This window comes from Nyctibius grandis, chromosome 5, assembly GCF_013368605.1.
Source record: "Nyctibius grandis isolate bNycGra1 chromosome 5, bNycGra1.pri, whole genome shotgun sequence".
NCBI lineage: Eukaryota > Metazoa > Chordata > Aves > Nyctibiiformes > Nyctibiidae > Nyctibius > Nyctibius grandis.
In genome coordinates, this window is record NC_090662.1 from 4,278,687 (window position 1) to 4,293,591 (window position 14,905).

The 14,905-nt window shown below is 41.4% G+C and overlaps 1 protein-coding gene across 1 annotated transcript in view; it reads right to left on the reverse strand.

The window, feature by feature from the left end:
• Positions 1–14,905, reverse strand: part of MKLN1 (muskelin 1) — a 103,747-nt gene that overhangs the window by 47,054 nt on the left and 41,788 nt on the right. The window contains exons 7-9 of the mRNA XM_068400578.1: positions 12,543–12,620; positions 11,242–11,307; positions 1,524–1,636 (exon numbers count right to left, since the gene is read on the reverse strand). Of these exons, the coding sequence (XP_068256679.1) occupies positions 1,524–1,636; positions 11,242–11,307; positions 12,543–12,620 (257 nt within the window). The remainder of the gene's footprint in view (positions 1–1,523; positions 1,637–11,241; positions 11,308–12,542; positions 12,621–14,905) is intronic.

Sequence of the window (14,905 nt, forward strand, 5' to 3'; positions counted from 1 at the left end):
GAGAAGAAATGTGGAAGGAGAGACAATTAAAATTGTTGTGCCTTCTCTTCTATTGCTGTTCTTCACTTTCCCAACCTCCTTATAAAGGGAGACAAAGGAAAGGAAGGACTAGCTGTTTATCTTTACCATATAGTCGATAAAAGAGATGAGTCCCAATTTCCCCTTGGTATTATGTCACACACACCCCTCCTTATCTTAAGAAGGTTACTTGATGAGTAAACAGTGAGGAAAAATAGTAAAACCCATGGTTCAACACAAACAGAAGCAACACAAGCCCAGCCTAGAGGACTGGACCCTGGAAGAGTAAATCCAGCTTCAGCATCATATCAGTAAACATACGAGTAGCCACAAGCAGTGATGAAAGGACTAAGAGTCAAAAAAACAACTTACAAGAAGAGGAAAAAAACAACGTACAAGGATATAGAATGTAAGGACAATTTTACCTGTATACAGCCCTTTTATGATAGAAAGCAGAATATCACGTTGTTTTGTTATTGCCCATTTTGTAAAGAATGTCAGAAACAGTAAGTGCATGACACACACAGAGATTTGAAGGCTACGGGAAGTGCCTTACTGTGAGGTTTTTTTCAGCTCAGGCCATTTGTCCTACTTGATTACAACCTCTAAACACCTTTGCCAGGAAAAAACGGCAACATTAAAAGTGTTACTTCATCTGGTAGAGAAGTTGACAAAATAAGCTATGACAAGAAACTGGAAAAATACAAATGGGAAATAAGCCGGGTTTATATTTTTTTTTAAATCGTTGGGGAAATCAATTCCTGTTACCAAGTGGTGGAATCTCAAACTTTTCATATCTTCAAGAAGAAGCTGCATGAATTTCCTGAAGTTTTGCTCTGACAAACAAGTAACCAACTCAAACACAATAACCACACGGAACTTTAACAATTCACAGCATACAGTAAAATGAATTACACAAGCCAAAGGTCTTGGACGTTTTTTTGTTACCTCCTATAACCCAAGCTACATTCACTTCAGAGTTTTCATACATCAAATACTGAGCAAAACAGGCCAAGGAAAAAGGCTCAAATGAATACCAGGAGAGCTCTCGGGGTTGTGTGGCCTCTGGCAGTTACCCCCATCCTCTGAATTTCCATCTGTTAGTTGTCAATTTCTACTCACATTCTTGACAGAAGCTAAAAAAAATTCAGCAATTTGTTTCTGAAGCTTAACACCAGCAGCAGGTCTGAAATGTTTATTAGCAAGTCTGGGTGTTCAGTCCTATCAAATTATTTAACTCATGTTCTACTCACTGAACTGATTTTTGGCTGATCAGTCTGCTCTTGAGAAATAAACTTTTCCCCTCCAGTAATCGTAACACTTCAAATTCACATCCACCTCACATCCTCACAATGTAAGCATTTCAACAGTCTTCAGAACTTGAAGGTCTGAATTCTGTGGCCCTCACTGCACGCTGTACATCAATACAAGCACTGCAGAAGCATGGTGTTTTTCTGTGCAACAACTTGTATATTATTAACAATATGGATGTTTGCAGAACTTACCTCTTTCTCGGTATCCCTGGATATACAAGTCCACTGGTTCTCCTTCACACTGTATGCCCAGAAGTCAGCCAGATCCTGAGTTCCATCCCAGCCACCAAACAAATAAACAGTTTCTATTAAAAAAAGGAAGAACATGTTAATTTTATTTTAAAAAGAGAATGCCTTTATAGAGGCTAATACCTACAAAACACCTGTATCAGAAGAGAAATTGAAACCAATTCTTACGTAAAGCACCACTCCTCTTTGAACGGAACCAGTCACCAGGACAAAGAAATGTGGTTTGGTTCAGTAATGGAAATTTTTAGTATTGATATACAGCCAATTCTCAAGGAGTCATTTTCTATTTCTACATTTACATAAGAGGCAATCAAATCCACAGCCTTCTGATTAAAATTCAAGACAGACAAATTAACAGTATTTAACATTTTGGATACTGTGCATTTTAGTCTATCAATGACATCTCAGCTTGTACCCCATTTGGTGAAAGATCCACAGATTAGAAAGACTTCTAAGATCACAGCAGGAAAGCTTTTCTGTTTAGTCCATCCCTCACAAAGGAAAATCTATTTCAGCAATGAAATCCTCTTCAAGGGAAATGTCTTGCACAAAGTAACTTACCTGATGCCGCAAAAGCAAGTAAGTAGAAGAGTTACAGATTTAACTCAGTGTTTCAGGCCCATCTTTAAAGCCTGTTTCCTTAAGCCCACAACTACTCCCCGCACAGCAAGTTTAAAGGCTCACTGATAAAACTAGATGAAGGCTCTGAACATGGGAAACATTTAAGGAAGAAGTCTCTGTTCTGACATGGAGAGAGATAACTAAGCTGCTCCCATTATAGAAACATCACTATGTGGTCTCAAATGCTAAAAATAGTTCATTTTCAGATTGCATTAAAACAACACAAAGCCAAGTCGAACAAGAACAAGCCACTGAAGACTTGCAGAGCTTTGAAAAAACTCCTTTAAAATCCACAAGCCAGTTCTATTATGGAGGTAATGGCCAATTTTTAATCCAACACCAATTAAAGAGCAGAGTTAGAAACACGGTTATAAAATGGGAATAGTCCCTGACCCTTACCTACCATCAGGATAGTGGTCATCACCATGGAAAGGTTACCCTGGTTCATTAACTTTAATTACCCTTCCTCCTGGACTCAGGGCTCCCAGTGTTCCCTGCAAAGAGCAGGTCCCTTTGTGCGCATAAATTCTCACAGCTCACAAAACCCACATTACCACAACAGCTTCATTGATAGCCGAGAAAAATAAAAGATTTGGCACCAGCTAAGTATCCTATTGGGGCCTTGCCAAAACGTCATGCCTGCCTGTAAAGGCTTTGTGGTCTCTGATGAAATTTAATAGCAAACCTGAATGAATCTGATGAAAACTCAGATTTTGAAAGTTACCTAAATCAAACTGACAGAACTAAATGGCATGTAAGCACTGAAAGAGGAGTACAACCATCGAGCTGGCGCGAGCCGTGAGCATCCCCTGAGTCCGCCAGCAACGGTGATAACACAAGTGCACACGAACAGCGTGCCAAACTTACTTTTCATCTTGATGTACAACTGTAGTTGGGGTGAAAGAAAGGCTCCATCACTATCTAGACTCAGAATGACTATCATTTTTTAGTCTTACTTATTACAGAACTATATACGTATTTTTATAGGAGGTTTCTGTATTTTTAAAGGAACATCTCTTAATGCATAACGGCATCTGTTTCAGGCAGCGTCAAGAAAATAATTTTTAATAGTTCTGGTAAAGTCTGCAGTTGTTCTCCCATGGTATAAGTAAAAAGTAGTTGCTTGGGTTTTTTGGTTTGGTTTTTGGTTGCTTTTTTTTTCCTGGTGGGGTTTTTTTGGTGTTTTTTTTCTTTGTAAGAAGTTAAACTTCACTCTGTTCCCCAACCAATGTCACACCTTCTGCTTTATTTGTCAATTCAGCTTTTTTTTGGGGGGGTGGAGGGGGTGGGGGGGGTGGGGGGGGGTGTATTTTTTCACGCTGCACGCAGAGCTCCAACCAGGACAGACCCAGGATGCGTGCCCAGCACTCCCAGGCGTTGCCACCTAAGCAACGTATCAGCAAATACTCAATGAAGAGGGCAGACAGAGGGAAGAGACTACAAACTTCCAGGCAGCTGGAGCAGGGAAGCTCGAGGGGAACAGAGCAGTCTCACATCAATGTAACTATTTCTACTTCGGTAGCACTAGGGGACTCAAAATGCAAGCAGGGCACCTTGCTCTGGCACAGGGAAGGATTCTTCCTTTGTACCCGAGCAATACGTAACACAGCAATATTGATGCTGCTTTATTAAAGCAAGCCTCTATTCTGCTTTAGGGACAGAGCAGAAGAATCTTCAAACCTACCTGCAAGGCAACAAGGAAAACATGAAAGCAGTTATATTTACCCAAAGCTTTTACCAGCTACATTTAGGAAGTCAAATTTCTCCTCCAGCATCTTAACCTTAACTCCTCTACATTTATTTTTTAATATAAATTCAACACTTTGAATTAAGTACGTTCTGTGAATATTTCTAAGCTGCTTGCTCAGTCCAAAATGTTTCTATAATGTCTGAATTCTTTTCTTCCCTTATTCCCTGGAAGAATAGAAGGTGCCAGAGCACTCCTCAAATTATTAGAGAACATACACTCCCCAAAATTAACAAGTGTCCTGTCAACCTCTCCTTAAGTTCTGTCTTTCAGAAGAGTATGGAAAGCAGCCTTCCCAGTCCCTGTTAAATACCCAAAATCCTGGGGTAGTTTCAGTCTAGGTTCAGACGTGTTCTCAAAGTCAGCTCTTCTGTTAACTCCATCTTCTCTGTGTGGTGAAATCACTGGTGGGATTCTGGTACTGCAGGACTTCCTCATCAGCTCAGGATGGCATGCAGCAAACTGCTAAAGCCAGGCTGATAAAAAATGTTCAGTATGCCTGAGCATCCCTGGTTTTACCTTCTAATAAATAGGCACAATGACTACATTCCCATCCTGGTGACATTTACCTAAACACTTTGGTCAAATGGTATTTCCATCTCTCTGCTAGAACAGTTCCCCATAGAACACAAAAGAATTACAGACCTAAAACACCTCTGCAAGTTATCCAGTCCATCAGTTGTCTCCCAGACCCCTCACAGTAGGGCTAACTTCAGCAACAGATCAGGTTGCACAGGGAATTATTCAGTTTCACTTTGAATATCTCCAAAGATGGATATTTCAGACTGTCTGGAACCCTGCTCCAACAACTGATCATCATTATAAGGTTTTTTCTTCCTAATATCTAACTGGAATTTCCCTTGCTGTAATTTGTGCCCAACGCCCTTCATCCTGCACTGGTGCACTCCCCAAAATGAGCCTGGCTGTATCTTCTCCATGCTCTCCCACTAGCTAGTTGTAGACAGCTCTAAAATCCTCCCATGAAACTTTTCTTACGCAAGCTGAACAAAGCAGCTCCCTGAGCATCTCCTCATACATCACGTGCTCCAGCCCCTGACCACCTTGGTGGCCCTTCACTGGGCTCACTTTCAGTTTATCACCACCCATATTATACCAGAGAGCCCACACTGGGCACAGTACTCTAGATGTTGCCTCACAAGTACCAAACAGAGGAACATCATCCGTCCCCTTAACCTGCTGGCTGCAATTCTGCTAATACAGCCTAGCAGGAGGTCGGCCTTCACCAGCACAAGGACACATTGCTGACGCACAGCCAGCTGTCTACCACCCTGCAAATCTTCTTTCCATGCAGTCAGTCCCCAGCCCATACTATTGCACACAGCTGTTACACCCCAGGTTCAGAACCCTGCATCTGCCGTGGCTGAACCTCCCAAGGCTCTCCCTTGCAGCCCGTGAGGGTCCCTTTGACTCAGCCCTATGCTCCAGTTCATCAACCACTGCCCTCCCAATCTGCCACCAGTCCAAACTCGCTGAGGGTATATTTGAGAATCAGTGTCCCTAGAACCAAGAAGGACACATCTCAAAAGTAAAAAGTCTTGGTGTAATATATCTCAAAAGCCTTCTACGAAAGGACATCACTATGTAGTAACCACAGAGTTAGTTATCTGCAAGCAGCGTTGCTCACTTTGTAAGGAGCACTTAGAGCACAACTATAAACGAAGACCTTAAATTTTCTTTAAGTATCACACCACACAGTTTCTGAATCACAGTTCCGTGGACATGGTGGCTGGACATAAGTTTTTTCAGGCTAGGGCTGGTCTGGGTAGGCATACAGTCTTCCTCTCAAATGTGAAAGCACCATGAAGTTGAGTAACCTCCAGGATTCAGCAGCTGTTTGTGTTTCAGAGCTTAGAAGCCATCTGTGTTTTATTTTAGAGATCTCTTCATCTTGTACACAAGTCCTGTCTTTAAATATCTTACGGAGAGCAATGTTTTCCTCAGGCAAAACAGCATCCTTCTTCATGTCTGCTGCTCTCACTTCATCTTTCTCATCTTTTCATGCTGCTTTTGAAACAGACTCATCATTTCCACTGTGTTGCCCACATATACTATGGGCACACTGTGCCCACTGCTCTGAGTCTCCCACTGTTCCCAACCTACAGATTTGTTCTCACTTATCTAACAGAATGAAGTAAGCAGAATTTCTTCCTATGAAAGGAAAAGCAAAATAAAGTGCAACCAAAATTACAGAGTAGTTTCACTTCAGTGAGCGAACAGTGGTAACACATCAATAAAGACCATTTCACTAACATTTTCCTTCAAAAAAATGTTTCACTTGCCAAAGAGAAGAGAAATGGAGATGAAAAAAAAACCATCCTGCTTGCTTAGCTATGATTTCTAACAGAGGCTTGTCAGAAAACTTCAGAAGGCTTTATCTAAATGAAATAAAAGATGAATGTTTAAACAATCAGGATGTATCACAAAAGATTCCTTATTTTTAATAGAATGATTCCTATATAGTCTATAATTCTGTTACCAAAATAAATTATATTTATGGACTACACTGGCATTCACATAAAATTGTGCCTGCCCTATAACAGCAGAGAAGATCAATTCCACCTTAGCTATGGAATTATAAACCAAATCTCCAACACACAGTACACATATTCCTCTGAATTACAGATGCTACTCCTTTAAACTTGAATTTGGCAATCCACTTATCCATTCCCACTTCCTTCCAGAATAAGCACGGGTATTTCGAGATGCATGCCATATCTGAATTATAAAAAGGCCTGAGAGGGCACAACCAAACATATGTTAATCAAGGTACCAGTGCTAGATGCCTACATCCTCATCCAAACTGCATTAGGGCTTAATGCACCTGGGAAGACAGTACTATACACAAGCCTGCATTTTACTGCTTGAATATTTCACCAGGGCCTACATAAATAGCAGTGTGGCTTTTCATGACTGACATCCAGCGCACTTAACACAGTATGTTCTTGCGTAGTTTTGGGGTTGTCTTCATTGTTGGTGTTTTGGGGGTACTTTCGTTTTAATCTATGCACCTGGCTTGTGACTACCCAAATACTTCCCCCTCCTGGTAGACAAGTGCAGAAAACTTTCCAGCCTCCCATATGGAGAACTACTTAAGACCTTGCAGGAAAAGGTAGAAATAAAATAGAATCACAGAATGGTTTGGGTTGGAAGGGACCTTAAAGATCATCTAGTTGCAACCCCCCTGCCACAGGCAGGGACACCTTCCACTAGACCAGGTTGCTCCAAGCCCCAGCCAACCTGGCCTTGAACACTGCCAGGGAGGGGGGCAGCCACAGCTTCTCTGGGCAACCTGGGCCAGTATCTCACCACCCTCACAGCAAAGAATTTCTTCCTAATATCTCATCTAAATCTCCCCTCATTCAGTTTAAAACCGTTCCCCCTTGTCCTGTCACTACTTGCCCTTGTAAAAAGTCCCTCTCCTGCTTTCCTGTAGCCCCTTCAGGTACTGGAAGGTGCTAGAAGGTCTCCCCAGAGCCTTCTCTTCTCCAGGCTGAACAGTCCCAACTCTCTCAGCCTGTCTCCATAGCAGAGGTGCTCCAGCCCTTGGATCATCTTCGTGGCCTCCTCTGCACTCGGATCCAACAGCTCCATGTCCTTCTTATGCTGGGGGCCCCAGAGCTGGATGCAGCACTGCAGGGGGGTTCTCATGAGAGCAGAGGGAGAGAATCACCTCCCTCATAAGCCTTCTGTTTTCATTTACAATCTAAAGCTTTAAAGTACGTAACAGTGGTTTCCAACTATAACCGGGAATGCCTCTTAGTAAATGTTTCTGCACATGCATATCAAAAACTACTTCCTAGTCCTGCCATCCAGAGTCATTCCAGTCTGAGTGTTAACACGATTACAGAATCACAGAATCAACCAGGTTGGAAGAGACCTCAGGGATCATCAAGTCCAACCATTGCCCTGACACCACCCTGTCGACTAGACCATGGCACTAAGTGCCATGTCCAGTCTTTTCTTAAACACATCCAGAGATGGTGACTCCACCACCTCCCTGGGCAGCCCATTCCAATGTCTAATGACCCTTTCTGAAAAGAAATTCTTCCTAATGTCCAACCTGAACCTCCCCTGGCGAAGCTTGAGGCTGTGTCCTCTTGTCCTTTCGCTAGCCAACACCCACTTCACTACAACCTCCCTTAAGGTTGTTGTAGACGGCAATAAGGTCACTTCTGATTAAAAGCACAGAAGACATTGTAAGAATCAGTAACACCCAATTTTTTTTTTTATGTAGGAAGATATCAGGCTGCATTCTCAGTTCTTTACCCCAAAATGCCTACACTTCCATTTCAACCTGCTTTAAGAGTTTTTCAAAGCACAAAGAACACTACACTTACTCTAAGATAGCTGCAGCAGGTATTAAGAGCATGAACATCGGATGGAAATGAGCTACAGCACAAGTTACTGGTTGCCAGCAGAGATCCCAGAATTGCTCTTTCAGCTACTTTTGGCCTACCCTAATCACAGAATCACAGAATGTTAGGGATTGGAAGGGACCTCGAAAGATCATCTAGTCCAATGCCCCTGTCGGAGCAGGATTAGAATTATTATTAATAATTATAATTATTATTCTGATATTTAATCAGAAGATAAAACACACTAAAAGGCAGTTGAGACCAAGTTAAACTATACTCTACCTGAAACTTAGAGTATAAACAGTCTCAGTGACTCAACGCACTATCAGTAACTTGAGATCTAGCGCAACTACTTCCCAACCCAGATCCTCTGTCCTAACACTAATGTGCATCCAGCAGGCTCAATACTATTACAAAACTTATCAAAAATAAACTGATATTTTTGTAGTCAGTAATAACTAGTTAGTATTTCCTTGAGGTTAATCAAAAAGTAGAACCATTTGTAGTTCAGTTATAGCTACAGCAGGTCTGGATATCAAAGAGTAAAATTTGCTTCCAACTCCTATTCTATGTGATATGAAACTTCAGAACCTCCTTGTATGTATGATTTTGGTGTTTCACTTCATTTCTAAAAGATTGAAGTTGAAGAAAATATTTATTTTTTTGAAAAGGACCTCACCCCTCTAAGGAGGAATGCAAAGTAAGCTTATTTTTCCTCAGTTGCCGAGACTTCTGAAAAAAACAAGTGCGTAGGTAGGGAAGGGGGGATATCTTTGATGGAATGAATGTGCCACTGCTCTTTTTTCCATTAACACTACATTTGCTCCAGGTTAGCCAGGGAGCTTTACAGCACCAGCCTGTAAAACACATCCTGACATAACTGGCTCCCTAAACACTACCTATATTCAAAAGGAAAGCTCGAGCGATCAGCAACATCTGGTTTTAAGAAAAACAGCACCAAGAACTTCCTCTGGCCTGTTCATGAGCCAAATCAAATGGCAAAACTGATAATCTCAAACACATTTAGGCTTTTACAAGCCTCAGTGGGCCTGGAAGCAAAACTAAGGGCAACTTCACAAATATCTCCCAGAGAAACTTTCTGAAGGTATCCCACAACCACCACTGGTGGTGGGACCAGCAGGACAGAGGTAGATCCAGTTCTCCCACATTGGGGCTCTACCTCTGTAGGTGCTCTCCAGCCAGTTTTCACAGAATCACAGAATCAATCAGGTTGGAAGAGCCCTCTGGGATCATCGAGTCCAACCATTGCCCTGACTCCACCATGTCAACTAGACCATGGCACTAAGTGCCATGTCCAGGTTTTTCTTAAACACCTCCAGAGATGGTGACTCCACCACCTCCCTGGGCAGCCCCTTCCAATGGCTAATGACCCTTGCTGAGAAGAAATGCTTCCTAATGTCCAACCTGATCCTCCCCTGGCAAAGCTTGAGGCTGTGTCCTCTTGTCCTATCACTAGTTGCCTGGGAGAAGAGGCCGACTCGCACTCTGCTATAACCTCCCTTCAGGTAGTTGTAGACTGTAAACTGTTTTGTGGATGTAAAAAAGAAAAAAAAAGAAAAAAAAGATATCAATGCTTTTAACTGCCTTGTTAAAGCAGAGTGAAAACTTAAAGGCAGAGATAATAAGCGTACTAGGACTTAAGAAAACCAACAAGAATGGAAGCGAAGACTCACGCTACCATGAATATATTATTTTCAGGAGGTCTAAAGGACTACCATTCCCAAGTGGACAAGTCTCCTGTTCCTTCGGTGTGCTTGTGAAACAGCCACTGTCTACTTATTCACCGAGGCCACTAGGGAGCGTCCACAGCTTCTTTTGTAGGCAAACACCAGCAATGCTCCAGCAGCATTTTATTCTAATGAATCTCAAACCTCCTCCACTAAAAAAAAAAAAAAAGTTTGCTTTCATATACAAAATAACTCGAGTGCTTCCTCTAGAGCAGTAACTACACTGAGTAAAAGCCAACGACTGCAGCTACTGCTGCATTTTTGCTTGTTCACCATGACTTAGCAAATTACTCTCGAAGGTACTACCCTGTCACATGCTTCAGTCCCCGGCCGTGTGACCACAACAGATAGAGCCACGGGAATTTTTTTGCCAACTCCCTTCAATGCCACCCTATATTCCCCCTCAATTGCTACTCGCAACCTCGATCTTGTTTCTCCTTTCCTAAGAACAGTTCTATTACTCACATAAATCATTTGCTTAGCAAAGATGCAGGCAGATGCATTCCTATTTTAGTAAGGAATGACGTACCACAGAAATCTGATTAAATAAAAGCAAGACAAAGACACAGAAAATTATGGAGTACAATAATCATCTGAACTGTTACTTATGGCCCCTCTTTTCTTTTCTCTGCAGGCTCTTTGAAACAGAGGCTGAACCATTCTTTAAAGTGCTATAGGAAAAGTATTTGTAAAAAAGCTCTAACAAATTATTTTTAAAAAGAGTTTCTTGCACATTGTGGAAATTAGAAGCCACTCCAACCAAAAGAATGTTTCAACACATAAGATCTACTACTTGAGGACTATTCCAAAGAGCATAGTATGTAGTAGATAAGGGAAATTATCATCCCTAATTTCTCTTCTCTTGTTTAAACTCCTGCTCAAAGAGGGTAGGAGGGACAAAAAATTAAAAACAATTGTTCTTGGTTTCTTAATTAAGACAATGACTAAGGCATAACAGGGAATTAATAGGGAACAAGGGGGGTGGGAAAGATAGTTGGAGTATAGTTCCAGAGAGAAAGCAGAGTATTTAATCCAACTATTAGAAAGTTCAATTTTTTCCTCAAAACTTGAAGTTAAGACAGTCTCTCAAGAAAAATACATTTGCATATTTATCTGAAAAATAGCTGATTAAATAATTAAGTTAGTTAAGAAATTTAGCAACTACTCACCTGTCTGAACATCTATAACCATTTGATGGCCACCTCTCATCCCTGGTCGGCTGTCCTCCCCATCACCTTTAAAAAAGAGGGAAGGGAAAGTTTTCCATTAGATTTTTAAACCAAAGAAAGATACAACCTCATGTACGGCCTAAATACTATACAGCAGCAGAGCAACTTAACTCACCATTCTTTAAACATAAGCAAAACACTTTTTGCAAGTAGTATTCCTCTCAGCATTAAAAAACTGTGCAGAGTTTTATACTGAACTATCTGCTGACTGATAGTACAGACAGCTAAAGCGAATACAGTATTCTGCTGCAATTCTGAGAGCCTTGGAAAGGAGCTTGAGAGTTCCTGAAGCACGCAAGTCCACACAAACGAGGTCTGAGCTATCTTTGCAGCTCTCCAACGGTGAGGACACAGACAACCTTTTGCTCCCCTTCCACCTCTCCCCACCTGAGAGCTGCCTGAAGGCTGAGCAATGAGAACAGATACTCAAACGACAGGGCAACGTACCCATGGGATGGAAGCAAAGAGATAACGGTATAGATACAGCATAGCTAGCTTTGCACCAATTACTTATCTCATATATATATATATATATATAAGGGATTGTCCAATTCAAGCAGCTTTCCAACCACTTTAGATTTCTTAAGCATTCAGGACAAGCGTAATCTATGGGAAACACCATTAGAAAGACAACCCACATTCTGCTGGAAGAGAAATGTGCTTCCATTCACAAGTGGTTTGGGCACGGTGCTCCACGTTTGGCAATCCTCACCTTGAATCCTACAGTTGCCGTATGACAGCAATTTTTGCACTTTGTAGTCAAGGCTGACAGTACAAATCTCCTCTCAAGGTAGAAAGCAACAGAAAAAGATTGTGCAGTTTAGATTTACTGTATAACAGATCAAGACTTCAAGAGGTGCATCTCAAATTTACAACACTCCCTGTTAAGATAATGCATTTATTTGCCGCTCTTTGCTGTACCTCTAAGTTGACTCCATGCGTTAAATCCAGCCATACAGGTAACCGCTCTCATGCTTAACCTACATTCTGAGATTTGTTTCTGAACTGATTAGCTATCCTTGAAGTTACAGCCAGTGTGCCTGTAGTGTTCCTTACTCAACCAGAAACCAGGTTGTATTTCACTGACTTTGCAGACAAATGCAAATTTTTCATAGATTAAACCCTTCCCTAGAACAACTGTCCTAGAGGAGGCTTTCTTGCATCAGTTTCTTGCTCAATATCCTCAAAGGAACAAGATAGAACTGGCAATACATGGGTTATATCTTAAGAAACATCCTTACCTTTGGTGCTTTTGGGGATGATCTGCCCCCAGCGAGGTTTGTATTCTTGCTGACTGATATACTGATTGAATAAGCCATCTGGAAAACAAAAATTTTGCTTTATAAGACGTTTATACTTCCATTAAAGCAAAATCACTTTTAATGCAGGTAACTTCAGCCTAACTCAATCCAGTACGCTACTCCAAAGCCTTCGTTTTAAGTAAACTCTCTATATATGTCAGTTAGTTTGTTAAACTTGTTAATCAACTAAATGTGTAAGCACTAAAATAAGAAGAATACTCATTTCTAGATCAATCAAGAATTACCCAGTTTGCCTGCCAGGTCATGCCAATGGTCTATAAATCTCCAGTGCGGTGTATTTAATTAAGAATAGAATCTCTCCCCCTTATTTAAGTGAAAGGAAAGTTGCCAGTGCACGTAAAATTCAACCATTTTGGTACATGTTGGGTTAAAACTAGGTCAGGCAGCATCTCTGGAGCTTCATCTAAGAAGAAAAAGGAAGAAAAGCAGATTGTTTAAATGCTGCGATATGGGACAACCGAGCACTGGATGAAAAACAAAATAATAGTTTACATTCTCTTCAGAGAGTTAAGCAAGAAGAGAAACAGAAGACGCATTAGGTCACTGGCCAGATATGCCAACTGCAGCATTTCTGTAAGAAGCATTAACTCTAGCACTCTCTCCAAGCTCCCCTTGTGCCTTCCTCTCTCCCTCTGTACACCTACCACATTTCACCTCTTCAGTGTCGAGAGGTCAGTTTCTAATTCTGGTTTTATGTTATCAGTCTATCACACATGTTGAAAAGAAAATTCGTAACACTCACACTCTCTCGGACCGCTCTTCAGTCTAGGAAGGGCTTCACAAGCATTTGAGGAACTTGTTGCTATTGTTCTTCAAACATCTCCTCTAAAAAACCTCCCTTACCTTCTGCAGGCACTACAAACTATGTGACTGCTAATGGCCAGTCTCTCGACCGCTGCTCACCTGGCTATATCCCAACCCATCATCCCACCATCTCAAGACATAAGCTCTTCACGACAAGCGTTTGCTTTGTATTTATGCATTATCTGAAAAAAAACGGGAGTTCAGACACCCAGTTTACATCTCTAGTACAGTGACAACTACCATAGCCATACTGAGGACCCAAATGACAGGTTCAGAGTTCTGTATTGAAACAGGACATTGCACGTGCACTGCTCAGATGTAGGATGCCTTCAGGGGTCCTTAATCACCTAATACCCAACAGCTACGCTCTTCGGTAGAATGGTACCCGGCAAACTTGCTCAGGAATCAGTTATACGTTCCCCAGCAGAGAAGGGAAAAAGAAATTACCAAGCTGCATCTAATACTTTTTAGCTCTTCTGACCCCAGTAATTGTGGCTTTGAGGTAAGAGTTTAACAGATTATGAAATGCCTCCATTTATTTACAGAAAACCCCTTAGTAGGCACAGAGACAAAAAAGAATAATGCTTACTGCACAGATCCCTATTTATTTACAAAAAGGTAAAAATCTTTGTTAAGCACAACATAATGTTCAGAGAAAATTTTAAAGCGTTTCCTGGCATCCTGTAGTTTGTCGTGATTGAAATCCAGGTTTTAATTAACACCCAAGTCAGCAAGTACTTCCGGGGAGAAGATGAGCATCTATTTAGAGACCATCTAAAAGGAAAATAAGGGCACTCAAGAGCTCCTGAAAGGTGCTGAATTTGGTCTTAAAATACAAAACTGCTTTCAACTTCCATAAACTCAGCTCTGTAAATTTTTCAGATTAAATAGTCTGTGAAAGCAGGGGAGATTTTACTTTCACCTGTCATCAAACCAAAAACATCAGCTCTCCCCTAGCATCAGGTAATTGAGGAAAGCCAAAAGATTGCCCAACGTATGTAGAAGAGTGGGTTACTTTGGTTTTAAGACTGGGGTTCCTAACTCCTACTTCTTCAGCATTTACGAAGTTGGGACAAGATGTGAGAAGCTTTAAGCTTGAGCTTTCATAAATTAGAAAAGCCCACTTCCAACAGAATAAATGCATGCTCTGTAAGAAATCCCATATTGACTCAGGCAGATTTTTCTAGCCACAAACCTAGACAGAAATCCAGGCTTTTGGTTATCATAAGAGCGCTTGGTCTTCAAGACAAAACGCAAAGCCATATTTATCCCTATGGCAGCCAATAGATAATTGGACATAAATAGCTCAAGAGGATGAATTACACCACATACAAGCTGAAAGGGTGATTTAACCTCTCTCCCATGCTCAACACCCACAGGCTGCACTTGTCAAGATATGACACTTCTCCCCTACTGTGCCTTCAGCCTCTTTAATAATGCTTCTTGTCTTCCATGGGACAGTGGTTTGGAAATACTCC